At 41.1% G+C, this 27209-nt stretch overlaps 1 protein-coding gene across 4 annotated transcripts in view; it reads left to right on the top strand.

The window, feature by feature from the left end:
- SLC18B1 (solute carrier family 18 member B1) overlaps positions 1 to 27209 on the top strand; it is a 38622-nt gene that overhangs the window by 10526 nt on the left and 887 nt on the right. Inside the window, exons 3-13 of one of the 4 annotated variants that reach the window (XM_014856141.3) lie at positions 11673 to 11768; positions 12109 to 12182; positions 13424 to 13571; positions 16959 to 17115; positions 19294 to 19430; positions 21314 to 21415; positions 22813 to 22904; positions 24376 to 24471; positions 26111 to 26185; positions 26866 to 26959; positions 27056 to 27105. In XM_014856141.3, coding sequence (XP_014711627.1) covers positions 11673 to 11768; positions 12109 to 12182; positions 13424 to 13571; positions 16959 to 17115; positions 19294 to 19430; positions 21314 to 21415; positions 22813 to 22904; positions 24376 to 24471; positions 26111 to 26185; positions 26866 to 26959; positions 27056 to 27105 — 1121 coding nt within the window. The remainder of the gene's footprint in view (positions 1 to 11672; positions 11769 to 12108; positions 12183 to 13423; positions 13572 to 16958; positions 17116 to 19293; positions 19431 to 21313; positions 21416 to 22812; positions 22905 to 24375; positions 24472 to 26110; positions 26186 to 26865; positions 26960 to 27055; positions 27106 to 27209) is intronic. The other 3 variants (XM_014856142.2, XM_070496465.1, XM_044754489.2) reach the window with 3 other exon arrangements.

The following is a 27209-nucleotide window of genomic DNA, read 5'->3' as shown; positions in this document are numbered from 1 at the left end:
AAATGTGACTGATTTTTATATGTTGATTTTGTATCCTGCAACTTAACTGTATTCATTTATTACTTCTAAAAGTTTGTTACTCATTTCTTTAGGGTTTTCTCTATATAGAATCATGTCATCTGCAAATAGTGACAGTTTCACTTCTTGCTTTGCAATTTGGATCCCTTTTATTTCTTTTTCTTGCCTGATTGCTCTGGCTAGGACTTCCAATACTGTGTTAAATAAGAGTGGTGAAAATGGGCATCCTCATCTAGTTCCTGTCCTTAGAGAGATAGCTTTCAGTTTCTATGCATTGAATATGCTATTAGCTGTGGGTTTTTCATATATGGCCTTTATTTTGTTGAGGTGCTTTCCTTCTACACCCGTTTTATTCAGAGTTATTCTCATAAATGGATGCTGTATCTTGTCAAATTCTTTCTCTGTATCTATTGAGATGATCATGTGATCTTTATTCTTCATTTTGTTAATGTGGTGTATCATGTTGATTGATTTGTGGATGTTGAACCATCTGTGCATCCCTGGAATATGTCCCAGTTGATGATGGTGTATGACCTTTTGAATGGATTGTTGTATTCAACTTGCTATTATTTTGTTGAGGACTTTTGCATTGACGTTCATCAGTGATAGTGGCCTATAATTTCCTTTTTTTGTGTTTTGCTTGTCTGGTTTTGGTATCAGGTAATGTTGGCTTCATGGAATGAGTTAGGAAGCTCCCCTTCCTCTTCAACTTTCTGGAATGGTTTGAGAAGGATAGGCATTAAGTCTTCTTTTAAAGTTTGGTAGAATTAACCAGGGAAGCCATCTGGTCCTGGACTTTTATTTTTTGGGAAGTTTTTCATTATTGTTTCAATCTCCTTACTGGTGATTTGTCTACTCAAATGGTCTATTTCATCTTGATTCAGTTTTGGAAGGTTATATGATTCTAAGAATTTATCCATTTCTTCTAGATTATTCAATTTGTTGGCTTATAGCTTTTTGTAGTATTCTCTTACAATGTTTTGTATTTCTGAGGTGTCCGTTGTCATTTCTCCTCTTTCATTTCTGATTTTACTTATTTGAACCTTCTCTCTTTTTTCTTGGTAAGTCTCGCTAAAGGTTTGTCAATTTTGTTCCTCTTAAAAGAAACAGCTGTTCACTTCATTGATTTTTCTATTGTTTTTTTAGTCTCTATTTTATTTATTTCTGCTCTGATTTTTACTTTTTCCTTCCTTCCACTGATTTTGGGCTTTGTTTGTTCTTCATTTTCCAGTTCCTTTAGGTGCAGTTTTATATTGTTTATTTGAGATTTTTCTTGTTTGTTGACGTAGGCCTTTATTGCTATAAATTTCCCTCTTCAAACCACTTTTGCTATATCTCATAAATAATGACATGTCATATTTTCATTTTCCTTTGTCTCCAGGCATTTTTTGATTTCCTCTTTGCTTTATTCATTGACCCAGTTGTTCAGTAGCATTTTGTTTAATCTCCACATATTGTGTCTTTTCCAATTTTCTTGCTGTCATTGATTTCTAGTTTCATACCAATGTGTTCAAAAAAGATGGTTGATATTATTTCAATCTTCTTAAAATTATTGAGACTTGTTTTGTGGCCCAATATCTGATGTATCCTGGAGAATGTTCCATGTGCATTTGAAAAGATTATGAATTCTGTGTTTTTTGGATGGAATGTTCTATATGTATAGCTGCTAAGTCCAACTGATCTAATGTGTCATTTAAGGCCAATGTTTCCTTATTGATCTTCTGTTTGGATGATCTAGCCATTGGTGTAAGTGGAGTGTTAACGTCCCCCACTATTATTGTGTTACAGTCTATTTCTCCTTTTATGTCTGTTAATAATTACTTTATACATTTTGGTGCTCCTATGTTGGGTGCGTAGATATTTACAAGTGTTATATCCTCTTGTTGGATTCTTCCCTTTATCATCATGTAGTGCCCTTCTTTGTCTTTTGTTACAGTTTTTGTTGTAAAGTCTATTTTGTCTGATATAAGTATTACTACCCCAACTTTCTTTTCATTGCCATTTGCGTGGAGTAACTTTTTCCATCCCTTCACTTTCAGTTTGCGAGTGTATTTAGGTCTGAAGTGTGTCTCTTGTATGCAGCATATAGATGAGTCTTATTTCTTTATCCAATTAGGCATCCTATGCCTTTTTATTAGAGCACTTAGTCCCTTGACATTTATTTATTTTTTTTTTAAAGATTTTTTTAATTTTTTTCCTTTTTCTCCCCAAAGCCCCCCAGTACATAGTTGTGTATTCTTCGGTGTGGGTTCTTCTAGTTGTGGCATGTGGGACGCTGCCTCAGCGTGGTCTGATGAGCAGTGCCATGTCCGCACCCAGGACTCGAACCAACAAAACACTGGGCCGCCTGCAGCGGAGCGCGCGAACTTAACCACTCGGCCACGGGGCCAGCCCCAGTCCCTTGACATTTAAAGTAGCTATTGATAAGAATGTACTTATTGCCATTTTGTTACATTTTTTTCTGGGTGTCTTAGTAGTTCTTCTCTGTTCCTTTCTTCTTCTCTTGCTCTCTTCCCTTGTAGTTTGATGGCTTTCTTTAATATTATGTTTGGGTTTCTTTCTCTTAATTTTTTGCGTATTTATTATAGGTTTCTGGTTTGTGATTACCATGAGGTTCATATATAATAACCTACATACACAGCAATCTACATTAAGTTGATGGTCTCTTTAGTTTGACCTCTTGGTAAAAGCTCTACTCTTTTACTCCCACCTCCCATATATTATGTTTTTGACATCATATTTAACCTCTTTTTCTGTGTGTGTGTATCCGTTATGCTCTTATCATGGAAATAGGTTATTTTAATACTTTTGTTTTTTGACCTTCATATTAGCTTCATAGGTGGTTGATCTGCTACCTTTACTGTATTTTTGCCTCTAAAGGTGATTTTATTGCTTTATTTTTTGGATAACTTTCCTGTTCCTATTTGTGGTCTTCTCTTTCCCACTTAAATAAGTCCCTTCAGCATTTCTTGTAAGGCTGGGTTCTTGGTGGTAAACTCCTTTAATATTTGCTTGTCTCGGAAACTCTTTATCTCTCCTCCAATTCTGAATGATAAACTTGCCAAGTAGAGTATTCTTGGCTGTGGGTTTTTTCCTGTCAGGACTTAAAATATATCATGCTACTCCCTTTTAGCCTGTAAGATTTCTGCTGAGAAGTCAGCTGACAGCCTTATGGGGTTTCCTTTGTATGTAACTTGTTCCCCTTCTCTTGTGGCTTTTAGGATTCTCTCTTTATCTTTAATTCTTGACATTTTAATTATAATGTGACTTGGCTTGGCCTCTTTGAGTTTATCTAGTTTGGTGCTCTCTTTGCTTCCTGTACCTAGATGTCTGTTTCCTTCCTTAGGTTAGGAAAGTCTTCAACTATTATTTCTTCAAATAGATTCTCTGCCCCTTTGTCCCTCTCTTCTCTTTCTGGCACACCTATAATACAGATGGTAGTGTGCTTGATGTTGTCCCAGAGGTCCCTTAGACTGTCCTTGGTCTTTTAAATTCTTTTTTCTTTTATCTGTTCAGCTTGGGTGATTTCTTCTAGTCTTTTATCCGGCTCACCAATCTCTTCTTCTGTATCATTTACTCTGCTGTTGAGTTCCTCTAGTGAATTTTTCATTTCCAGTATTGTACTCTTCATTTCTGATTGGTTCTTTTTTATATTTTCCAATTCTTTGTTGAAGTTCTTACTGAGTTCATACATTCTTCTCCCAAGATCAGCAAGCATCCTTAGGACTATTAGTTTTTACTCTTTGTCAGGTAGATTGTTTAGCTCTGTTTTGTGAGTTCTTTTCCTGAGTTTTTGTCCTGTTCCTTTACTTAGAATGTATTCCTTTGTCCCCTCATTTTTTGCATCTTTCTCTGTGCTTATGTCTATGTATTAAGTAGATAAGTTATGTCTCTTGATCTTGGAGTGGTGTCCTTATGTAAGAGATGCCTTATGAGGCCCAGCAGTATGCTTCCCTCTTGTCACCAGTTCCAGATGTTCCGGGAGTATCCCCTGTGTGGAGTACCTGTGTCCTTCTGTTGTGGCAGGGTTGCTCTTCCTGCTGGTTCCCAAGGAGGCTAGGCTGTCCTCCTAGTTGTCTGGTTGAAAAGCTTAGCTGTTTTGGCTGTTATGGTCCCTTCAGTTACCTTATTGGGTGTGAGGAACCCCAGCACAATTGGCTGCAAAGTCTAATAGCACATTCCTGTTGCAGTTTTTCTGTTAATGGAGTAGGCCTCCACCATGGCTGGTTGCTAGGCTCAGGGGCTTACAATTGCTATAAGCCTCCCACCTGCAAGGCTGTTGTCAGCTCTGTCAGGGTTGCAGCTGAGTGGGGCTGGCACCAGGCATGGGAACACCCAATTGTTTCAGGCTTTGAAGGTGGACCCGATCCCCTACGTGGCTGTTTGAGAGGCACAAGTCTGCTGAAGCTAACAAGCCCCACTGCCCATAGGGCCACACACCCCATCAACATAGTCCTGCCCTATGTGCATTCCCTGACCCACTGAAGTGGACCCAGTTACCCCACTGCAGAGGCCCTACACACTCCACCAATGCTGACCTGCCCCTTGCACATGCCCTACCCTGCAGAGGTGAACCCACTCACTGGGCTGCAGAAGTTCCAGGCACCCCACCTATGTGGGCCCACAAGTTGCTTGAGGGCTTGCTCTTGGGTGGGGCCAGTCCCTAGGGTGGGCTACCTGCCCTGGCTGTGCTAGTGGGACAGACCCCTGCGCTAACAGGCCAGCAGAAGAATTCCAGTGGTGTCTGCCAGTGTCTGTGTCAGCACGCCTGTGCTAGGTCACAATAATGGCTGCTGCTAATGTCTCAGTCCCTGGAGAGGTCTCACCTCTCACTAAGATATGCCCAGAGCCTATCAAGTGAGTCTCTTTTCACCAAAGGACTGTGCACCTTTCTTTTTGGTGATTTTAGGTTGCTTTCTGAAATGGGTGAATTTGTGTGTGGGCCCTTTAAGAGCAGGCTTTCCTTTTCTTATGTGCAATAGCTTTTCTGGGGGTAGTCCCTGTGTTGTTAATAGGCGGCAAAGCCAGATATTATGACACTTGCTTGAGTTGTGCTGAGCCCAAAAGCTATTTATTGTGGAAACGCTCCCCTGCTCAGATTCCCCATTCCTCCAGGGAAGGATGTGTACCTTAGGATTGCTCCTAGCCAACTGTGAAGTACTATAGCTCAAAGGTGGCTTTTTTCTCTCCAGAAAGGAATTTCTGCCTCTCCCACCTCCGTCAGCACTGTCCCTTGTTGTGGGGGTTATTTTTATCCAGTTTTCAGTTCTCTCTTGGGTAATCATTCCATGAGTAGTTGTAAATTTGTTGTGTCCATGGGAGGAGGTGAGTTCAGTCTACCTATGCTGACATCTTGGCACTGTCCCCTAATCATAACCTTTTATAAGGTGTTGGGATCTATTGATAATGGCACAGACTCAAAGGAAATAGCCCCTACAGAATCCACCTGGAATCTGGAGGTTGATGGGATGTAGTGTGGAGGGAATGGGACTGGCTTGGCAGAGTGGAGGTAATGTGCCTGTGTGTTTTCTGTGGTGCCCTGTGCCCAAGCCTCTGCTCACAAGCACTGGCCCCTCAGTCCTCTGTCTGCTTTGATAACATGTAGTCCTTCATTCTGTGTACTACAAAAGGGGATAAAAATGACTTCTGTGCTAAGGGAGCAGCACAACTCTGTAACCATACAGTGCTTTTTTGTTTTCAGGGTACTTTCCCCAACATCTCTCCCATTTAGTGTCTGCAGCAACTCTGTAAGAGAGGCAGAGTAGTGAGAATCTCATCATGTTGCAAATGAAGAAGCAGATTCAGAAGCTAGGTGTCTGGCCCCATTGACCTCTGTTCACTGATTGGAGTGGGAGGTTTAAAGACTCCTGTTCTAGAGTATGCTTGGCATTGGATGCAGTAGGGCAGAGAAAAGATCAGGAAAATATCCCTCTCTTGTCTGTCCATTGGGAATGAAAAAATATGAAAGAAAAAGTTGCAGACTATTTAGACATTTTTCAAGAAAAGGATGTCAAAAATATTATGAGACTCTAGAGAAAGGAGTGGTTAAAATTTGCCCTGAGTGGGGATGGGGGTTAGGGGAGAAAGGAGAAGAAAGGTTGGTACTGATGGGGACTTTGCAGGGTAGAGCTAAGGTAAGTCTTGAGAAATGGTAGTTCTCAAGGTGAACAACAGAGGCAAGGGGTCCAGGAGACAGCTTGAGATAGTCATGGGATTAGCAAAGTAAATGGCATGTTCTTGGGGGACAGCAGACAACTTGAGGAGGCTCGGGCCTCCGATGGGGTGAGGTCTGGTAGGAGGCAGAGATCTGAGGAGGCAGGTTGGAGCTAGAATGCAATAGTCCTCCTATGCATGCCAAAGATTTAGTCAGTGAGAAGTCATGAGAGGGGTTTGGGCACAACAGAGTAGCCTACCAGATTTGGGTTTTGGAAAAAAATAATGATGGGTGGGAACCTGTGGAATTCAGATGGAGAAAAACTGGAATAAGTGAACCAACCAGTTAGAAGGGAGTTTCCCAGCTCAGCTAGAACTCAGAGAGCGTAACTAATGTTAGCTTTGTCTTGGTGGAACACAGACAAAGGAAACCCAGGCTGCGGGTGTGTTTTTTAAGTTTTTGATTTAGTTTTTTGCTTGCAGGAGGGAAGTTGAAGGGAAGAAGACAGAGGCAGGGAAGAGAGCATTCTAACTTTGAAAGGCATAGATATGAAGAGCAAGCTCTTCCTTTTCATGTCTTATTAAAGCTGTATGGTTGACAAATGACCTGCAAAGTTACCCTCCCTCCTGCATGTTCTGTCATCCTTCCTACTTGCTAGAGCTAATTAGGAAAAGGAAAAACAGGGTCCTTCTTTTTAAATTCTGCGACAGGACTCCTATTTCTACTCAACCTCTTTCTGGGACCCCCTTCTTTGTCAGAGGATTACGTGTGAACTTGCTTTTAATAGCTGTTTTTGTTTTCCTGATGTGAAGCAGGGTCCACATTCCAAAGTGGTACTCAGCTGCTGTTGTGGTGTGTGATCCTGGGACAGCCTAAGTCACCACCATGTTTCCACAGTGATTGTGGAAACGTGCACAAGATGGAGACTGTCTTGGCTGCAGTGACCATGTGACCTTTGCAAGTCTGTGTCCTCATCTGTAAAATGGGCCAGCTAAAAATGCATCCCTTATTTAATTGTTGTTAGAAACTGTGTAAAAGAGCACTTAATAGAGATTTTGGCTCTTAGTGAGGGTTCAATAAATGTTAGTTGCTATAGCTATTATATGTTTTCTACCAGATTCTAGAATTAAATACTTATCAGATCTAGTAAGCAAATAATGTCGATAATGTGACCTAACCGATGAGTGTTCTTTCTACATCTTAATTGACTCCTTTGATATTACCTTCCCTTTGAGGTACCTGTTTCAGTTTGCTGGGGCTGCCATAACAAAGTACCACAAATCGTGTGGCTTAAACCATAGAAATTTATTGTCTCGTGGTTCTGGAGGCTGGAAGTCTAGGATGAAGGTGTTGGCAGGGTTGGTTCCTTCTGAGTGCTGTGAAGGAAGGATCTGTTCCAGGCCACTCTCCTTGGCTTGTAGAAGGCTGTCTTCTCCCTGTGTCTCTTCACATCATCTTCCATTTATATGTGTCTCTGTGTCCAAATTTCCCCTTTTTGTAAAGATGCAAGTTATCTTGGATTAGGCCCCACCCTAATGACCTCATCTTAACTCGATTACCCCTGCAAAGGCTCTGTCACCAAATAAGGTAACATTCTGAGGTACTGGGAGATAGGACTTCAACATATGAAGTTTGTGGGACACAATTAAACCCCTAACACTACCTGAGCTTTTTGTAGAAATGTAGACTTCATGTTCCAGTCTAAAGACGCCATAACCTTTGCTAGGATGCCACTAAAGCTGTCTTTTACGAGATCTCCCTTGTCTCCACACCATCATCTCATGTGGTTCTAAGCAGTTACTGCAGTGCTGTAGGTTCAACCTCTGTGCTCGGTCCCTCCACCAGGTACTTAGGGACCACATTTTGGGGTGGGGCCAAGAACAATAGAGTTCACCTATCTAGTTTCTTGTAGTATTATGCTATGAGAAATGTCGAGTTTATTATTTAAAAAGACACAGTCTGACATGAAAAGAACATTTCTCAAAAAGACAAGGATGGAATGATGATAGTAACTTTACACGGGAAGCAGTGGAGTAAATTTTTGTCTTAAAACTGTAGTTAGGGAGAAAAGGTAAAGAAATTCAATTATGGCTGTTGTAGAGAATGGATTTTGAGGGTGTAGGAGGGTGTGGGCACACACGCACTTCTGTATTGAGTAAAGTTATTGGTGAAAGACCTGAGGCTCTGGCAAAAGGATGACTCTAAATCGAATCTTCTGACCATAAATATTCGTTGCTGGTTCCTGGGTGCAATGCCTGATGCCCAGAAGCTGCTCGATAAATGACCGGTGACTGCCTGAGATGACAGGGAATCGTGTGTTTCAGGCTTTGTGCTTCATAGTATGGCAAGTGGCCAATCCTCTCTTAAAGAAATTAAACTCATATTTTAACTCCTGAGGTGGCTACAGCTAGAACTTGATGTAGGATCTACTATATTTCCAGGGTTTAAAACAGTTTTTCAAACTTGTTTTTTTTTTCTGTACCTTTGTACAGGAATTCAGTTGTACATCACAACTAATAGTAGCATTTGAAGTTCAAAAGAAGTTGAAGTAGAATAAATAATATATCATCTGGAGCAAATTGAAGACTCACTGATAGAATAGGCTATAACATTAGTAGATATGCTTGATGGATGATAAACCAGGCGTTTCAGGAGAACGTGGAATGTCTGAGGGGAGGGCATCCTTCATCTGTGCTGTTGATGTCAGCAAGGAAAACTCGGTCTTCTCCAATTCGTCAGGTGGTTGGTACTGATGTCAAAAACAGAGAACCTGACTGAATGGGCCATAGTATGACTGACGTGCCAGCTCAGGGAGCTTCCTGTTCCTGAGTTTTTGGCTGGCAAAGTGTTTTCGTTTTTAGTGGGATTGGATCCTATAACTCAATGTGATACTGAGTAGAAAAAACTCACTCTTCCTCCAGTGTGTTTCTCCTTTACTCTCACACTATCACACTCACAACACTTCTGACACCAGAAGTGTGTGTGTGGGGAGGGTTTACCCACACCAAACAATTCTCTGTGACACCTGCTGTGTGTCCTACAATTCAGTTCAGTTCTGACAGTAACGGGACTTAGCACAGACCCCACAGGTTAAGGGCTCAGTTCCGTGAGACTGCCCCCCACGTCAGATGCCAGTCACATGTAGGAGGTCTCCAGGTTACCCACAACTTCTGTCTGACTCGTCTACAAATCTGAGGTTCCCATGACCTTCCCCCTCCCCCTGCCACCTTGGCTTCAATTATTTGCTAGAGTGGCTCACAGAACTCAGGGCAACACTTACTTAATGCTTACTGGTTTATTATAAGAGGATATGATAAAGGGTATAGTAGACATCCAGATGGAAGAGCTGTGTAGGGCCAGGTATGTGGGCAGGGGTGTGGAGCTCCCATGCCCTCTCTGGGTGCACCACTCTCCCAGCACCTCCATGTGTTCATCCACCCCAGAGCCCGCCAAACCCTGTACTTTAGGGATTTTTATAGAGGCTTCATCCTGTAGGCAGGGTCAGTCATTAACTCAATGTCCAACCCCACATTTAATATATCTGTCTTGTGAGTTTGGACATATGCATACGTCTGTAATGTCATCACCACAATCAAGATGATAAAAATATCCATCGCCTCCAAAAATTCCCTTGTGTTCTTTGTGGGTTTGTGTGTGTGTGTGGTAAAAATACAACATGAGGTTATCTTGCATAACAGACAGTTTATACCCAATGAGCAATGGTTCCCCACTTACTTCTCCCTGAAGCCTCTGACAACCACCATTCTACCCTCTGCTTCTGTAAGTTTGTGCATTTTAGATACCTCATATAAGTGGAATTATGCAGTATTTGTTCTCCTGTGACTAGCTCATTTCACTTAGCATAATTTTCTCAAGGTTCATCCATGTTGTTGCAATTGCCAGGATTCCCTTCTTTTTTAAGGCTGAATAATATTCCACTGTATGCATATACCATATTTTCTTTATCCACTCATCTGTCGATGGACATTTGGGTTGTTTCTAGATCTTGGCCATTGTGAATAATTCTGCGGTGAACATGGGGGTGCAAATGTCTCTTTGAGACCATGCTTTCAATTCCTTTGGATATGTACTCAGAAATTAGATTGCTAGATTACATGGTGGCCCTATTTTTAATGTTTTGGGGACTCTTCATACTGGTTTCCATAGTGGTTGCACCATTCGACATCCCCACCCACAGTGTAGAAGGGTTCCAATTTCTCCACATCCTCACCAACACTTATCTTTTATTTTTTTAATAATAGCTGTCCTAACAGATGAGAGATGATACTGTGAGTTTGATCTCCATTTCCCTGTTGATTAGTGATCTTGAGCACCTTTTCGTATGCCTGGTGCCATTTGTATGTCTTCTTTGGAGAAATGTCTGTTCAAGTCCTTTGCCCACTTTTTAATCAGGTTCTTCGTTTTTTTGCTTGTGAATCATAGAAGATTCTTACATATTTTGGATATTAACCCCTTGTCTAACAGATGGTTTGCAAATATTCTCTCTCATTCTGTAGGTTGCCTTTTCACTCTGTTGATGGTTTCCTGGTCTGTGCAGAAGCTTGTTAGTTTGGTTTAGTCCCATGTGTCTACTTTTGCTTTTGTTGCCTGTGCTTTTGGTATAAAATCCAGGAAATCTTTACTAAGACCAATGTCATGAAGTTATCCCCCTATTTTTTCTTTGAGGAGTTTAACAATTTCAGGCCTTATGTTTAAGTCTTTAATTCATTTGAGTTGATTTTGTGTATAGTGTAAGATACAGGGATTTAGTTTCATTCTTCTGCGTGTAGATATCCAGTTTTCTCAACACCATTTGTTGAAGGGACTGTCTTTGCCCCATTGTGTGTCCTTGGAACCCTTGTGGAAGATCAACTGACCATATGTGTGTAGGTTTATTTCTGGGCTGTCTATTCTGTTCCATTGGTCTATATGTCTGTCTTTATGCCAGTACCATACTGTTTTAATTACTGTAGTTTTGTAATTTTTTTTTTTTAAAGATTTTATTTTTTCCTTTTTCTCCCCAAAGCCCCCCGGTACATAGTTGTGTATTCTTCGTTGTGGGTTCTTCTAGTTGTGGCATGTGGGACGCTGCCTCAGCGTGGTCTGACGAGCAGTGCCATGTCCGCGCCCAGGATTCGAACCAACGAAACACTGGGCTGCCTGCAGCAGAGCGCACGAACTTAACCACTCGGCCACGGGGCCAGCCCCTGTAGTTTTGTAATTTATTTTTGAAATTAGGAAGCATGATGCCTCCAATTTTGTTCTTCTTTCTCAAGATCGTAAAGCTAACGGTTCTTTATAGGCATGGTGAGTGAATTATTTTCATGTCAAAAACTAGTATATTTTCTCTTCTCCACCCTGTTTATTTAAAAATAATAATCTCTGCAATTGCTACACAGATAAAGCTTAGAAGAAGATGATGCTGTGATCTAATAGCTCCATTTTTCCACATTGGAAAATTTGTGTTTGAAACTTTGTTTCCTTTTCTATTTCTTTAAAGGCAGAAAAGAAAGGAGCCAGCAATACAGTTATTGGTATGATCTTTGGATGTTATGCTTTGTTTGAGTTGGTGGCATCTTTGGTATTTGGAAAATACGTAAGTATTAAAGTTCATGTGCACATTTTAATTTTTAAAAATTGTGTAATGAATCATCTAATTTACTAGTCTAGAACTGTCATTGATACAGAAATAGGCATCATTATATTTTATGACTTGTGCCACTGTTGACGGTTCTATTCTTAGGATTGATTGATTTTATAACTTCTTCCATGTTTGTAAGAAATGTATGTTTTCATCCTACTAAGGCATTATTATATTGTATTAAGTGTATGTATCTTCCCCAAACCTTATATTTCCTGATACAGTGGATTTGTTTCTGTCATGATAGACTTGTGGCCGTCATCAATTTACCACTCTTCTTTGACATTTATTATAGCTTGTACATGTTGGAGCAAAATTTATGTTTGTAGCAGGAATGTTTGTCTCAGGAGGAGTTACAATTCTCTTTGGGTAAGTCACCTTCTGATGTGTTTGGGAGCTTGAACAGATTTCGTAATCTATCTTCAGTTTAACTTGTTAATGGATTCTTTAAATCAGTCAGTACCGTTGATTGTCTGTTGAGTGCCTGGCATGCGACTCATGGCAAAGGGAGTTGGGTGATGTCGAGAGCAGGATGAGTGACGTTGATCTTAAGGAAAGAGTCCTGTGGCGGATCACCTATGAGCTGGCTACTAAATCTATTCGTTAGGACTCCTGGGACTGTGAGTGACAGAAACTTAACTCACTTTTCCGAGTCACAGAAGCTTTTTGGCTTAAGCAAAAAAGTAAATGTCTTCCCTAAAGAATCAGCGGAAGAACATCATGATACAGATATTACAATCATGTCTTCAGAAGTGTTTCTCAAGTTCCTGGTTTCACCTTCCTCTTCTCGTGCTTTGTTCTTGGATAAACTCTCCCCATGAGGTGGCAGCATGTCCCCAGCAGCTCCTGTGGGAGGAGAAAGCCTCTTTCCTAATAGCTTCTAGTAGAGTCGCAGGAGGGAGCCCGACTGGCCTGATCTTTGTTGATGACGCATTCCTGCATCAAGGTCACTGTAGCTGAGGGTGAGAAGACTCTGATTGGCCAGGTCTGAGTCCCGTGTTCACTTCTGAGCTTGGGAGCAGAATGGTTCCCCTCATTGCAGTTTCCAGAAAAAGGGAAAATAAATGCCAGAGGTAAAATAGCTATGGGAGTTCTTAAGTTTAGAGTCCTTCAGCCAGCAGCATAGTGGCAAACGACATGGAAGAGCTGACACAAGTTCCTGGGGACGTAGGGAAATGAGAAGAGTATGGTAAGGTTTCTTTCTTTCTTGTTTTTTGGGGTCGAGGGGGCTTCTATTTTCTGCATTCATTCTTTTTTTTGAAAGTTGAGCCCCACCGTGGGGGAGACCTGAAACCAGGAAGTTTTCTGTGTAGGTTCTTGTCAGAGAGATTCTACATATTTCAAAAGGCCCATGTAGCATGATCCTTTCGGGGAACAATTACGTCAGCAGAAATGCACAACTAAGGCTGTCATTATGACTCAAATTGTTACACAAAAAAGGTAATTTTCTTCTAGTGAAAGTGTAACAAAGCAACTTTCAAAAAATTTGTAATCTAAAGAGATTTATTTTAATAACTGTGGGTGAGGTACTGCTCTTTTCTGTGAGTAGAATTAAAAAGAAGAAAATAAAAACCAACTTGGCATTTGCAAATTGTCTTATTCTTTTTTAGTGTGTTGGACCAAGTTCCAGAAGGACCAATATTTATTGCTATGTGTTTTCTAGTGAGAGTAACAGATGCAATAAGCTTTGCGGCCGCAATAACCGCGTCATCTTCTGTCCTCGCAAAGGCCTTTCCAAATCATGTGGCTACAGTAATGGTATGTATCTTACACATTTTTCCTAGTTTCCTTTTAGTTTAGGCTGAGATATTAGTTTGGTTTTCATGTTAAAGCTGGGGCGCATGTTTCTAGACCTGCTTTTTCCTCCTCTCTGTGTTTTTGTTATGTTTTACCCCAATTTCTACTTGTAGCAGCAGGCTGTCCATAAATGTACCAGTGGCCTGACTCAGGTCTTGTTCTGGGCTTGGAATGCCTGCATGGGCAGTAAATGTGGTCCAATCTAAATGTTATTTTTACTACTTTTTTTTAAAAAAAAATCTCCCTAGCAGTATTTTGCTATCTCTCCATAGCCTAGATTGTGGCTGGGCAGCCTGAAGCATTCCTCTGCCTTAGAAAAGAGTTATCTCTCATGGCCAAACACTCCATTTATACTAGAGTGCTTCCCGCATTCCTCCCAGAGTCACAGAAGGGATCTGAGAGGTCATCTTGAAGTCTGTAGGTGCCTCTGTGCTGTCGGTCTGAGGCAGAACCTGGTAGCATCGGAGTGAGGTGCACTCTCATGTAAGCCTAGACACCTGGTATTGGTGACAGGCCAGATTCCAGTCCCAGCTCTGGGCTGCTGCCTCCCAGACCCCAGGTGGGCTTTCCCACAGCTCTCTTCTCTGGATCCATGCATCCCTAAAAGACCCGTGGTCTACATATCAGACCAAATGCCACCTCCAAGCATATAAAGGTCCTTGAGACCTCAGGGTCTAATCAGCTTGCTACCAAGGACTCCCTCATTTACCCATATTAACGCTACAGTTTGAACGTTTTAACCACCAAATAAACTATTTGCTGTGTAGATTGTTAGTTCTTCCCACTTTCTATCAAGCATACGTATATGGCTGGATGGGCTCATTTTAAGTTCTATGGCCATTTGGCATACAGTGGTGGCCATTGTGTTTACTGGTTACATTTCTCAAAGGGTTTAGAAGAATACCAGTCTGTTGACATGTTCTGTAAAACAAGGTTTGGTGGGTAAACATGTTTGGCATGTGGATGTGCTGTCCTCCAACTTAGAGACAGACATCTAGTTCCCATTAGGGTTTTAAGGCTCGGAGCAGTTCTGTAGAAGAGATACTCTATTTAATGTTCCACAACTCAATCTGACTATGGAACTACTTCTTGACTTCTAATGAGCTGGGGTTCTGTGAAACACTCTGGAAAGTGCTGCCCAAGAAATCCAGAAAATTGGGTTTTCTGATCAGCAGAGGAAACCAATTTTACATGCCAAGTTTCCATATTAAATTGTAGCCCAAAGCAAACACACCTAACATGGTAGTTGATCAGCCTGGCCTGACTGTGATTAAATGTAGAATTCCTACGTCCTTTACGAGACATTTGAAGTTATTAATGGGCTACTTTTGTGTCCTCAGGGGAGGTCTGAGGATGTCAGGTTGCAAGCCATGGGTCTCTGTTGAAAGCCTCTAAAAGCTAGACTGATTGAAAACGGTCAATTGTGGGGCTAATTGGTTAGGTTTGCACGTTCCACTTTGGTGGCCTGGAGTTTGCCGATTCGGATCCCAGGCGTGGACCTACACACCACTCATCAAGCCATGCTGTGGTGGCATTCCACATAGACGAACTGGAGCAATTTCCAACTAGGATATACAACTATATACGGGGGTTTTGGGGAGGAAATAAAAGAGGAAGATTGGCAACAGGTATTAGCTCAGGGCCAATCTTTCTCACCATAAAAAGCAAAAGATTTAATTAATTAAAAATAAATAAAATAGTCAATTTCTCTAATAGTTCTGCAGTAGGAAACTATTTTTTCCATAACACTTGAAATTTGTTTATTTTCACTTTAATTAACCGAAAAAATTTTAAATGGTACAAAATTCAAAAGGTGCAAAAGGAAATATATATATTCATTTATGTAGTGAGTATATTCTATATGTTACCATTCCTCAGCCTTCATGGACACCACTGATGTCCAGGCACCCAGCCCTCCATCACCCTCCCAGAAGGCAACAGATAATACAGGGTTCTTCCAGAGTGATTCCATGTATGTATGTACACACACACACACACACACACATGCACTTTCACTGAGAGACAGCATGATTACTTCCCTCTAATTTTCTTTGCACAAATAATAGCACCCTCAATACACTGTTCAGAACCTTGCTGGTTACACTGACAATAAAATCATCCTGGAGTTCTCCCTATACCATGCATGAAGAGTTCCTTACTTTTTGCTTCTCTTTAATGGCTACATAGTACTTCACTATGTGGGTGTAACCTAATTTATTTACATGGTTGGCAAATGTTTAGATTGTATACATCTTTTGCTATTGCAAATAGAGTTGCAATGGATAAGCTTGAATATAGACCAAGTCACATCTTTATAGTATACGTGTAAGTTAAATTCCCAGAAGTGGCATTCTGGGTCAGAGCATGTGCGTTTGCAACATTAACGAATACACTGAGTGGCCCTCCCCTGTTCACCACCTGCCATGTACCAGATTGCTGCCTTCCTCACATTCCTGCGCATACGGAATGTTTGATAGGTAATAGGGAGACATTAGTGTCCTGTGGTGTAGATGTTCGTTTCTTTTAAAAGCAAGGGTGAGGGGCCGGCCCCGGTGCCCAGTGGTTAAGTTCACATGCTCCACTTTGGCGGCCCAGGGTTTTGCAGGTTCAGATCCTGGGTGTGGACATGGTACCGCTCATCAGGCCATGCTGAGGAGGCGTCCCACATAGCACAGCCGGGAGGACCACAACTAGAATATACAACTATGCACTGGGGGCTTTGGGGAGAAGAAGAAGAAGAAGAAGAAGAAGAAGAAGAAGAAGAAGAAGAAGAAGAAAAAAGATTGGCAACAGATGTTAACTCAGGGCCAATCTTTAAAAAAAAAACAGTGAAAGTGAGCTTTTGTTTATAAGCTTAAGAGCAATTCGTGTTTCATTTTATGTGTCACGTCTGTGTATGGCATTCGCCCATTTTCCTGTTGGGTTGTTTTCATTTTTTTCCTCAATGATTAGCAGTAGCTCTTTTGATATGTTTGGGAAATTAGTCCTTTGTCAGTATTTTTCTCTCTTCTTCATTTGTCTTTTGATATGTTTTGCCATCTGTAGTTTTTCCTATTTTCATGTAATCAGATTTATCAATCTTTTCTTTTGTGTCATCTGAGTTTTTATGTCATAATTAGAAAATCTTTCCCACCCTAAGGATTAAAAAACAAAAAAATTCCCATATTTTATTTTTCTAGTACTTGCGTGATTTTAATAAGTATATTTAAATTTTTGGTCTCTCTTGGGTTTGTGTGTAAATTGTGAAGAGCATAGAATTTTTTTTCAGATAGTGCTCATTAAATCTGCACTTGTGAATTCTTTAATTAAAATATATTAACTCAATCTTCCTTTTTTCCTCACTTTTAGGGGAGTCTTGAGATTTTCTCTGGACTGGGACTAGTGCTCGGGCCTCCATTAGGTGGCTTCTTGTATCAATCCTTTGGCTACGAGATGCCTTTTATTTTTCTGGGATGCGCACTTCTGCTGATGGTTCCTCTCAACATGTGTATTTTACCTAATTATGGTAAGCCCACATTTATTACTCATTTTAAGAATCTTAGGGCTGGCCCAGTGGTGCAGCAGTTAAGTTCACACGTTCTGCTTCTCGGGGCCCGGGGTTCACCAGTTTGGATCCTGGGTGTGGACATGGCACGGCTTGGCACGCCATGCTGTGGTAGGCGTCCCACATATAAAGTAGAGGAAGATGGGCACAGATGTTAGCTCAGGGCCAGGCTTCCTTAGCAAAAAAGAGGAGGACTGGCAGTAGTTAGCTCCGGGCTAATCTTCCAAAAAAAAAAAAAAAGGAAAAGAATTTTAAATTTAAGTATTTTTATGCCTTTGTAGGAGACCAACTTAACATATACCCACTTTTATTTTATATAATCAATAATAGATTTTTAGAGCACCCTGAAAGAACTGATTCTCTTTTCAGAAATGTTGCTGTAGGCAACAAGTTTATATAGATTTCTGTACATCATAAATTCTTTCTGACTTCTGGAGCTAGCAAATACTTAATTTTGGGTCATAAACATCCCACTATGCAGTGCCCGCCAGACAATTCCTGTGTCTGTAGTTGAGCGTTCTGTGCTGTGCTCAGATTTGGTTCACCATAATTTAACTTCACCCTTCGTATCCTGACAAGGTCTTAATGTAGCACTCAAAATAGTTGAACTACTCTGTGCTTTTTTGTATTTTGCTCCATCCTGAAGCTTTATTCACCAAGCCTTTATTGAGGAATGAACCGTGTGGGTGCTATTGGAGAAATGAGGATATGTGAGTCCTGGTCCTGCCCTCAAAGAGCGTCCTCATCCAAAGCAATAGCATCTCTGCATCAGCCTCATAACTGGTCCCCCATCTCCATTCTCCACAAGGCCACAGAGAGGGCTCTTTAAGCCATAAATCAGATTCTCACTCCTTGCTTGAAATCCCTGGTGATTTCTCAGGCTTCTTAGCATATTTTACAAAATCCTGCATAATTGTATCACTACATTCTTCTGCAGTCTGAGCTCTTCCCACTACACAGGTGCCTCCTACTCTGATCTCCATCCTCCAACTTTGCTTCTCTTCTTTCATTTCCTCAAACACTCTTCCTCACTCTTGAGTCTTGGGATGTGCCATTCCTGGGATAATATGCCCGGGTGAGTCTTTCCTCCTCCTTTGCTTGCTCAACTCAAGCTCATCCCAAGCTCATCCTTTAGGCACCAACTGAGATATTATTACTTTTGGAGAGGCTTTTCTATACAGCTCTCCCTGTGTTTGTAAGGCAGCCCTCTCCTATGCTCCCTCCTAGCTTGCCGCCCTCCTTACTGTCACTTCTCCATGAGGACAAGGTCTGGGCTGGTTTCCTTGCCTTCATCTGCCCTGCATTTTGCATGGTGTCTGCCTCAGCAAAGATTTTGTTCAGGTAATTAATTGGAAGGTAGGAAAGTCACCAAACAATACTAAACCATGTAAAACAAAATATAGTTCAGGTACTAAATTATACAGTATAGACTAGATGTGCAGTAGGAAACCAGAGAAGGGTAAAATTTGTGGAATAATTAGGGCCAGAGCCAGACCTTACAGAGTGAATAGAACTTGAAAAATTAGCAGGCGAAAAGGAAAGGGCTCATAGGGTTTGGCTGGAGGCTTGGAGGCATCTGTGCCTGGTGCTGGGAGCAGTGAAGAAGGTGGGTTCCTTCGTGGGGAGTAGGGGAAGTGAGGTTGTGCTCGATGGACCTTGAATGCCAAATGTAATCTACGCGTGATTCGGGAGCACCCTTCCAGCCCAGTGTTTCTTTGCCAACAGAAAAAAGTTGTCTTGTGTCCTTCTATTAACTCAGATTCCTCCTCAGCACACACACATTGTTCCTTGATAAAACGTCTGGCCCCTCCCATGCACTGAATTAAACTTTGTGTGTTCTCTGTCCCATCTGGGGCAGGTCTTAACCTATAACCTAGACCCGTTCTCCTCGCTCTCTGATTCCAGTCAATTCTTTGTGAATTTGAGAAATTATTTTCAAGAAAATTGAATGTGGCCTCTAGGTTTAAATAACTTATATGCAAACACAGATAATATGCCATTTTAGGCAAACTCAGAGGTACCGTTATTTTGATTGCCAGATAAAGATGACCTTACTAATGTTACTTTTCAAAATAGGTCAAAAGATAAGGTTACATGATTTTAATTATTTTCATTTCTTCTTTCATCTTTACCCCAAAGAGTCTGCTCCAGGTAAGCACTCGTTCTGGAAGCTCGTCACTTCGCCCAAGGTCGCCCTCATAGCCTTCGTCATCAACGCGCTCAGCTCGTGCTTTGGCTTCCTCGAGCCCACTCTGTCTCTCTTTGTTGTGGAGAAGGTGAGTAGGCTGGTTGCCAAGTTCTGCCTTGTAGCAGGTGGACGTAATTGCTTCTCTCGGGCCCTGCTTTGTGGAAAGGCCTCCGAGTGGCTGCAAGGAGGAGGCAGAATGAGAACTGTACGCCCAGGTGGCCTCTGTGACGTCCCTGTAACTACAGGTCTGTTCAGTGTAAACGAAAGAAACCTTTCACTAAGTGCAAGGACAGTTTCCTCTGTTTGTCTGCTTTCCAGTGAGGCATGTGGGGTCCTCAGGGGCTCCTTCTTCTCTAACACGTCTCCTCTGGGTCTACTCCCTTTCACACTATTACATATGATTGAATGACTACAGACTACATCAATCTGAGATGGGAGAGAGGAACCAAGAGTCCTTCTTCATTTTTTTTAGTGCTGAAAAAGACTGAATTCTAAAAGTTTGCTGTCATAGAAATTTGTTCTTAGATATTTTTGAAAAAAAGATGATTAAAAATACAATAAAGTGTATTTCCAAGCCTGGTAGTTAATTATATTGAAGAATTAAGTTGTGTCTATAAGGGCAGAAGTCTACTAACTGTAGCCCATACTCACTTTGTGTGAAGCAGTGGAATTTGAAAAGCGCACTTCCCAGAAACGCAACCCCTTGAAGTCACTAACGGCAGTTTTCGGTATGTGAAATACGCAAAAAGATAAACTTGGGGGCTGCAATTTCAGTGCCTGGCCCAAGGTTTAGAGAATAATGTCATATTACGCTTAAGCACTGAGCAGCCCTGAGGTGACACAGGAGAAAAACACTTTGAGTGTATGGTGACACATTCCATTCACATCAACAGTGTGACTCTTTAAGAGTCATTTTTCTGTCCTCTTAAGAAGTTGTGTCTAAACAATGAAAAAAGTTTGTAAGCAATCTCTGGTAAACCCGAGTTGCTCTTGTCTATCTTGTAGGAAATCTTTATGATGTATTTTCCTGTTTTTCTATTAAAATTTTGTATCCTGTTGCCCTTCTCTTGACTTCTTATCAGTTGTTTGGATGGCAATTTGCTGGCCAGTCATTTGTCGCCATCCTCTTAGGTGAGAGGGCTCCACCCCGTCTGCCCCCAGTGGGACAGTGAGAAGAGGAGATTTCTGACTTTTCTATGTTGCTTCCATCTTTAAAGGACCAATTTTTATCATGAGTTAGCATTTGTCATAAAAAGTGTTAAAACATGTACTGACTCATACATAAATCCCAAGGTTGTAATTAAGAAAATTAATTAAGGAAATTAAGGAAAATGAGAACTCAGATAACCAAAAAAAGGCATTTATATCATGTTGTCAATAGTGAGAGTATCAGAGTTATATGGGAGCTTACTGTTTTAAAAGCATTTTCAAATGTGCCGTACCTTCAAATTCTTTAATTATACATTAATATCCCTGGAGATGGATAGAGTAGACAGTGTGTATCATCAGTGTTTTTTGTATCAGTGCATTCCATCTGTGGACACTCAGCATCATCTGGTTGCTTGTTAGCAATGCAGATTCTCAGGCCCCATCCCAGTCTTTTTGAATCAGAAGTTCTAGGGCTGGGGTCCAAGAAACTCTTTAACAAGTTCTCTAGGTAATTTTTATGCACACTAGAGTTTGTGAAACACTGGTTTACAAATAAAAATGTTATGCTTCATAGAAGCAAAATTATGTTTAATGTCAAATGCCACAAAGCAAAAAATCCAGGGCTTCTGACCTCTGGTTAGATTTTTTTCAGCATAGAGAAAAAGTAATCCATTTACAAAAGTAAGGCAAAACTTAGGAAGGATGCTGAGTGTCATTAGAGCACTCATGGTAGATAAAAGCTGAAGAAATGGTAGACAAAAATAGATGTTTATTTAAAAAATGACTTAGCCATGTAACTTTAATACAAGGTTTCTTTTACAGTTTAATTTGCCAGCTGGATATGTGGGACTGGTATTCCTGGGTTTGGCTCTATCCTACACCATTTCTTCACCACTCTTTGGCCTTCTGAGCGATAAAATGCCGGTAGGCACACTTAATTTATATTTAAGAACTGCCTTTGTATGTTTAGACCAGTGGTTTCCCACTGTACCTCTGGAACTCCAGAGGACCATTGATTAAAGTTGACATTTTCACTTATTTTTTAAATTTCAGCTTTATTGAGGTACAGTGGACAAAATTGTAAGATATTTAAAATGTACATCAAGGTGATTTGGTATATGTATATGTTGTGAAAGGACTCCCTCCGTCTACTTAATTAACACATCCATCACCTCACAGGTTTATCTTTTTTGAGGGGAGAGCATTTAAGTTCTAATATATTCCATTTTTTGAGCTGATGCAGAGATTCCAGTGTCTGCCAACCTGCCATCACCCTGAGCAAATGCACTTTTACCTGCCTCATCTGGGAAAAGAGGAATCTTGTGCTAAAACTGTTGAAAAACTATTGGATTAGACTCTCTAAAGGAAAAAGCTCCCTTCATACAAAAAAATCAGTTAGCCTTGATAATTAGGGCAGAGTCCCAGAGGTCATTAGGACTTAACCAAACTGAGAGGAGATAACTTAGTTTTTCTGTGGGAGTGAAAGGATTGGCCGCGTAAATATGTATTGGTTATCCTATTGATTATCCTATATTATATCCTATATATTATATAGGATATACGTATATATCCTATATACGTAAATACGTATTGGTTATCCTATAGCCATCCTGACAAAAAAATACCTTCTATTCTCCTCTAACTGGGTCTAAACCATTCCGTCCAGACGAGTAGGATACAGAACTTGTCCTGTCAGCCAAATCTCAAGCTTCTTTGGCTTTAGTGTTTAGTTTTGCATTTCCTCTCTTCATTAGATGTGCATATATATTCATCAAGACCTAAATTACGTGGAGATTACTTAATCATCCAGGGGACAAAAACCAAGTGTTGTAAACAGTGTTTGGAGCTGGGTTTTAAGACAAAGTCTTATATAACTGAGCAGCTGCTGTACCCCGTTACGTTTAGCCTGCATTCAAGTAGTTTATAAGGAGTCGCTTTATTGAGTACTTTTTAAATAATGTGAGTTTTCTAGGTGTTGTACCTACTGGGTGGTGGATACCTACTGGGTGTTTCCTTGTGGTGGCTGCTTTTTAAATTCTCGTATTTGGACTAGTTCACGGTGTGCGAAGCCTGCTGTGCAAGCACTTTCCAAGAACCCTGGTCCTTTGCCCACTCCCTATCTTGGGGTAGATCGTCCTTGCTTTTGTGTCTACCATCTACCTATTTTCTCTTACATGTAAAGTTCTGTTGTCTTTAATGTGTTTGAATTTTTGCATAGCATGACTTGTGTTCTTCAATGACTTTTTCTATTCTTTGGTTATGGAAGGTCTTTATTCTTTACCTACCAAAGAGGTTTTTTGGGCTCTCTTTCTTTTTCCCAGCATCTAAGAAAATGGCTTCTGGTTTTTGGAAGCTTAATCACAGCGGGATGCTACATGCTCTTAGGACCTGTCCCAGTCTTGCACATTAAAAGGTAATTTTTCTTCTTCTTCTTCTGTATTTTTGGCCAAATCACATTAGGAATTATTTCAAAATATTTTAGTGTAATGCTGATATTTTGAACCTTATTATTTAAATAATTATCTTGATTTGGGACTATATTGAATTGTTTGTTAGACTGACGGTGTTTCACCTTACTGAGAGCTAGCAGTGGTACAAGCAAACAGGACTGCGTGGACTCTGTATCAAGCGAGAACAATGCTTATGCTGTCTTTGTGTTTCAGTTGCACGTTTGTTTGTACTTTATTTTAAAAATAGCATTTGTCGCTACCTACCTTTAGTTGATAGTTCTTAGAGTATATTTTTGTTTTTTCTATTCCTTCTTCTAGCTCATTGAGATGGGGACCAAATCTTTTTTGTTTCTGTATCATCCTTAGCATGTAGCAGCTGCTCATTAAAGCTTGTTTAATGTAATTTATTTGCTAAAATAAAGTGAGTTTCTTAGACCTTTTCAGGTACTTTTGGGATAAGGCATGATACAGAAAGAGCAACGATTTCAGAGTCCCTCCGATTTGGGTTTACATTCTGGCTTCGCCACTTACTAGGTATCTGAACTTAGGTAAATCACTTAACTTCCAAGAGCCTTGATTTTCTTATCTACAAAAAAGAGCCAATAATGGTGCTGTCGAGATAACTGTCTAGGCCCAAGCTGGAGGTGCTCCTGCCCGGGGTTCCACGTCAGCCAATAGGAACTTAGCTAATTCTCATGTCCCTGAATTGCTCCCCTGGCCAGAAATTCAGTCCATCCAGTCAGCCAGTCCCCAGAAGCCAGGCCAACCTGGGCCTTTCACCCCAAACAAGGTGGGCTGTGTGGCCCCAGCCAGTCAGATATTTTCTATTTGTCTCTTCCTGCTCTTTATGCTTTATCCCACAAAAGCAGGAGCCTTTCACCCCATTTTGCAGTTCTCTGAAAGGAGACTGTCTGCTTAAATAAAGTTTGTTTGTATCATGAAATTGTCTTCTTGAACCATTTCTAAGCGGTCCTTACCTCCCAGAGTTCCTGCAGGGGTTCAGTGGGTGGGGGATGCTGGGTACCTGGCACAGTGCTGACAGGGAGCAAAGATGAGTTTCCCGTCCCTTCCTTGGCTGCTTCCTTTCTTCGCCATTTTTCACTCAACTGAATTTCAAACCAAGCAATTGAAGTTGACATGATAGGATTGGCATTTTCACCAATTTTGAAAGGATTTTGTACGGTGATAAGAAGGCAGGTTGACTCGAGACATGGGATATGTGTGACCCAAGACATTGAGCTAGCAGGGTGAATTGATTTTCTGCCCCCAAAATGTAAGGAGCTCCAGGGCACTGTCACTGAATGAAATGGGATCAGACTAGTTGTGTAATCTGTGAGGGAGCTTCCCTGGCTCCGGCCTGCCCTCCTCGGCACCGAGCTCTGTGTCTCTTAAAATGCTAACGTTGTTGTTTTTTTCCCCAAAACTCTCTTGCAGTCAGCTCTGGCTGCTGGTGCTGGTATCAGTCATAAACGGCATCTCTGCTGGAATGAGTATATTTCCAACTTTCCCCGAGATTCTCGACTGTGCATAGTAAGTCACTTCCGTTGCTCGAAGAGCTGTATTGTGAATAGCAGTGAACATTACAGGCTTTTCTGAATTTCTCAATTTTGTAGGATGTTGGGTATTTTTTTCCACAATACTAAACCTTCAAGATTTCATGTCATACAATACTGTGATATAAATAGTGTAAGCAATCATACAATAATATCAATGATAATATGAAGTAATATTAATACAGTAATGGGTAAAACAGGTTGTGGATAGAGGCTTGGCTTGGTTTATGCTGTGTACTGATATACTTTTCAAAAGCCCGAGCACAATGGAAAGCCCTCAGCTTTGTTCGCCTCTCATGGGGAAGGTCCACCCAAGGGCATAGAGTGACCGGCTGACCTGACCCCGGGACCAAGAGCAATGTATGGGGTGTCCCCACACCACCAAGGAATTCTCTGAAACCAGCCAGGTGTCCTGTGATCCAACTTAATTCTGACACTGTTTACCCAGAGATAGCATCATATCCCACAGTTGAGGGCTCAGTCCCACAAGACTTTGTCCTCCACTTCAGATGCCAATCACAAGCCCAGGTTGTTACCTGTGCTTCTGAACAATGGACTATAAATCAGAGGTTCCCACGACCCCCTCCTTTGGTTCGATAATTTGCTAGAGCAGCTCACAGAACTCAGGAAACTAGTTCACTCACTGATTACTGGTTTATTACGAAGGATATTAAAGAAGAGATACATAGGGCAAGGTCCCAAAGAAAGGAGCTTCTGTCCCTGTGGAGTTTGGGGCCTGGCACAGTGGCATAGGGAAGCACATGGAAGCATTCTGCTTCCCTAACCTGGAAGTTCTCTGAACCCTGCCCTTTTGGGTTTTTATGGAGGATTCATTACATAGGCATGATTGATGAAGTCATTGGCCATTGGCAATTGATTCAACCTGCAGCCCCTCTCCCCTCCCTGGAGGTGCTGGGGTGAGTGGGACTGAAAGTTCCAACCCTCTAATCACATGGTTGGTTCCCCTGGCTACCAGCGCCATCCTGAGAGGTGGTACAAAGTCACCTCATTAACATAACAAACGCTGCTTTCTATTGCTTTCATCACTTAGGAAATTCCACAGGTTTTAGGAGCTCTGCCAGAAATGGGAACTAAAACCAATTATATTTCTTATTATAAATCACACTATCACACCAGGCATTTGTCACTTGGCCATCAGTCTTTGTTTAATCCACCCGATGATGAAGAACACAAAGGGCACGTGAGCAGGGAGAATATTGATGGCTACGCTGTGTCAGTTCAACAATTCTCAGAGGAACAAGGAGCTGCCTCCGTATTTTCTAAAAGTTGCCCACTGTTCTCTTTACATGTTCATCTCATTTTAAGAATTTCTTAATTAATTATATATTTTTATGAGCATTTAGTGCAAATAGATCGTGATTCTCAATAATGTATCCTATATATACAATCAAATTATTTTTGGAAAACCGTGGAGTAAACATAACTGAGAATTCCTTCCAATTGCATTAGCTTTTTATCTTAGAAATGGAGTGTTCTTGTGGGTTGGTTTGTCCAGATTATCGCTGGCTGATCTGAGTGTATCTAGCACACCCTATTCCTTTTTTTTCACGTGGGTCTCCTTTTAATCACGGATATGCTCTTGTCTCTCTTTGCAGTGAAAATGGGTTTGAAGAAGGATTAAGCACACTGGGACTTGTGTCTGGTCTCATTAGTGCAATGTGGTCAGTTGGGTGAGTAGCCATAGAATGTCATTCACACCTGCAAGATGGAAAATACTATCCCCATTTTACAGATGAAGAAATTGAGGCACCAAGAGGTCAGATCGATTGCCTGAAGGCACGTAATTCATTGAGGGCAGAGCTGGAGTCCTAACCCACACCCTCTGACCCCAAGGTCAGGCAGTTTTAATACCTGATCAAAATGGTCCCATATACTTTGTCTTATTTAAGTGATCTTTTAAAGTTCCTTTAACAGGAGCATGTCACAGCTTTAAAAATGTATTCATTTGTTTATTCATGTTTTTACTCTCTACTGTACCAGAGAAGTGAAATGTATGCTGGCCATGTAGATATCATCAATAAATATGTATGAGTTATTTTCAATACAAATACTGAGAAGAGAAGAGAGAATAATATAAAGAGTCTTTTGAATGTGTGTCATTTTTTATTTTCATATGAGGCACCAACTTTTCAGAAGCGGTTATAATTTTAGGATTGGTTAAAAATCGTAAACATCATCGTTATCAGGTGGAATTATTTTCTGATACCCAATGCTCTGTCCAGGACTCGGCTGTTTTCTTTAGTACTTATGTTCCAATTTAATGAAGACCTGTGACTGAGGGATCATGCAGCCTTTAGGACATGACTCTTTTTTTCACACTATTTAGTACTTTTCTTCCTTTCATTGTTAGTGCTTTTGTGGGACCGACGCTGGGTGGATTTCTGTATGAGAAAATTGGTTTTGAATGGGCAGCTGCTGTGCAAGGTCTGTGGGCTCTGACAAGTGTGAGTCACTAGTCTTTTGTTTTCATTTTCCTTATATTCATGGGGAACCCTGACTTGGAGAACTGGGATTGACCAGTCCCTTTAATTGCGTTACAGGGCCTAGCGATGGGCTTGTTTTACCTACTGGAGCACTCCAGGAGGAGGAGGTATGGTCAGCTCGGGAGCTTTAAAACCCTTTAAAAGTCAGCTTGTGGGAGTGGAAAAGAAACACCATTTTCCATCTGTTCTTCCCGTCAGCAGATTTCTGGGT

Source organism: Equus asinus, chromosome 24 (genome assembly GCF_041296235.1).
Source record: "Equus asinus isolate D_3611 breed Donkey chromosome 24, EquAss-T2T_v2, whole genome shotgun sequence".
Classification (NCBI taxonomy): domain Eukaryota; kingdom Metazoa; phylum Chordata; class Mammalia; order Perissodactyla; family Equidae; genus Equus; species Equus asinus.
This window is presented reverse-complemented; position numbering and strand designations above follow the sequence as displayed.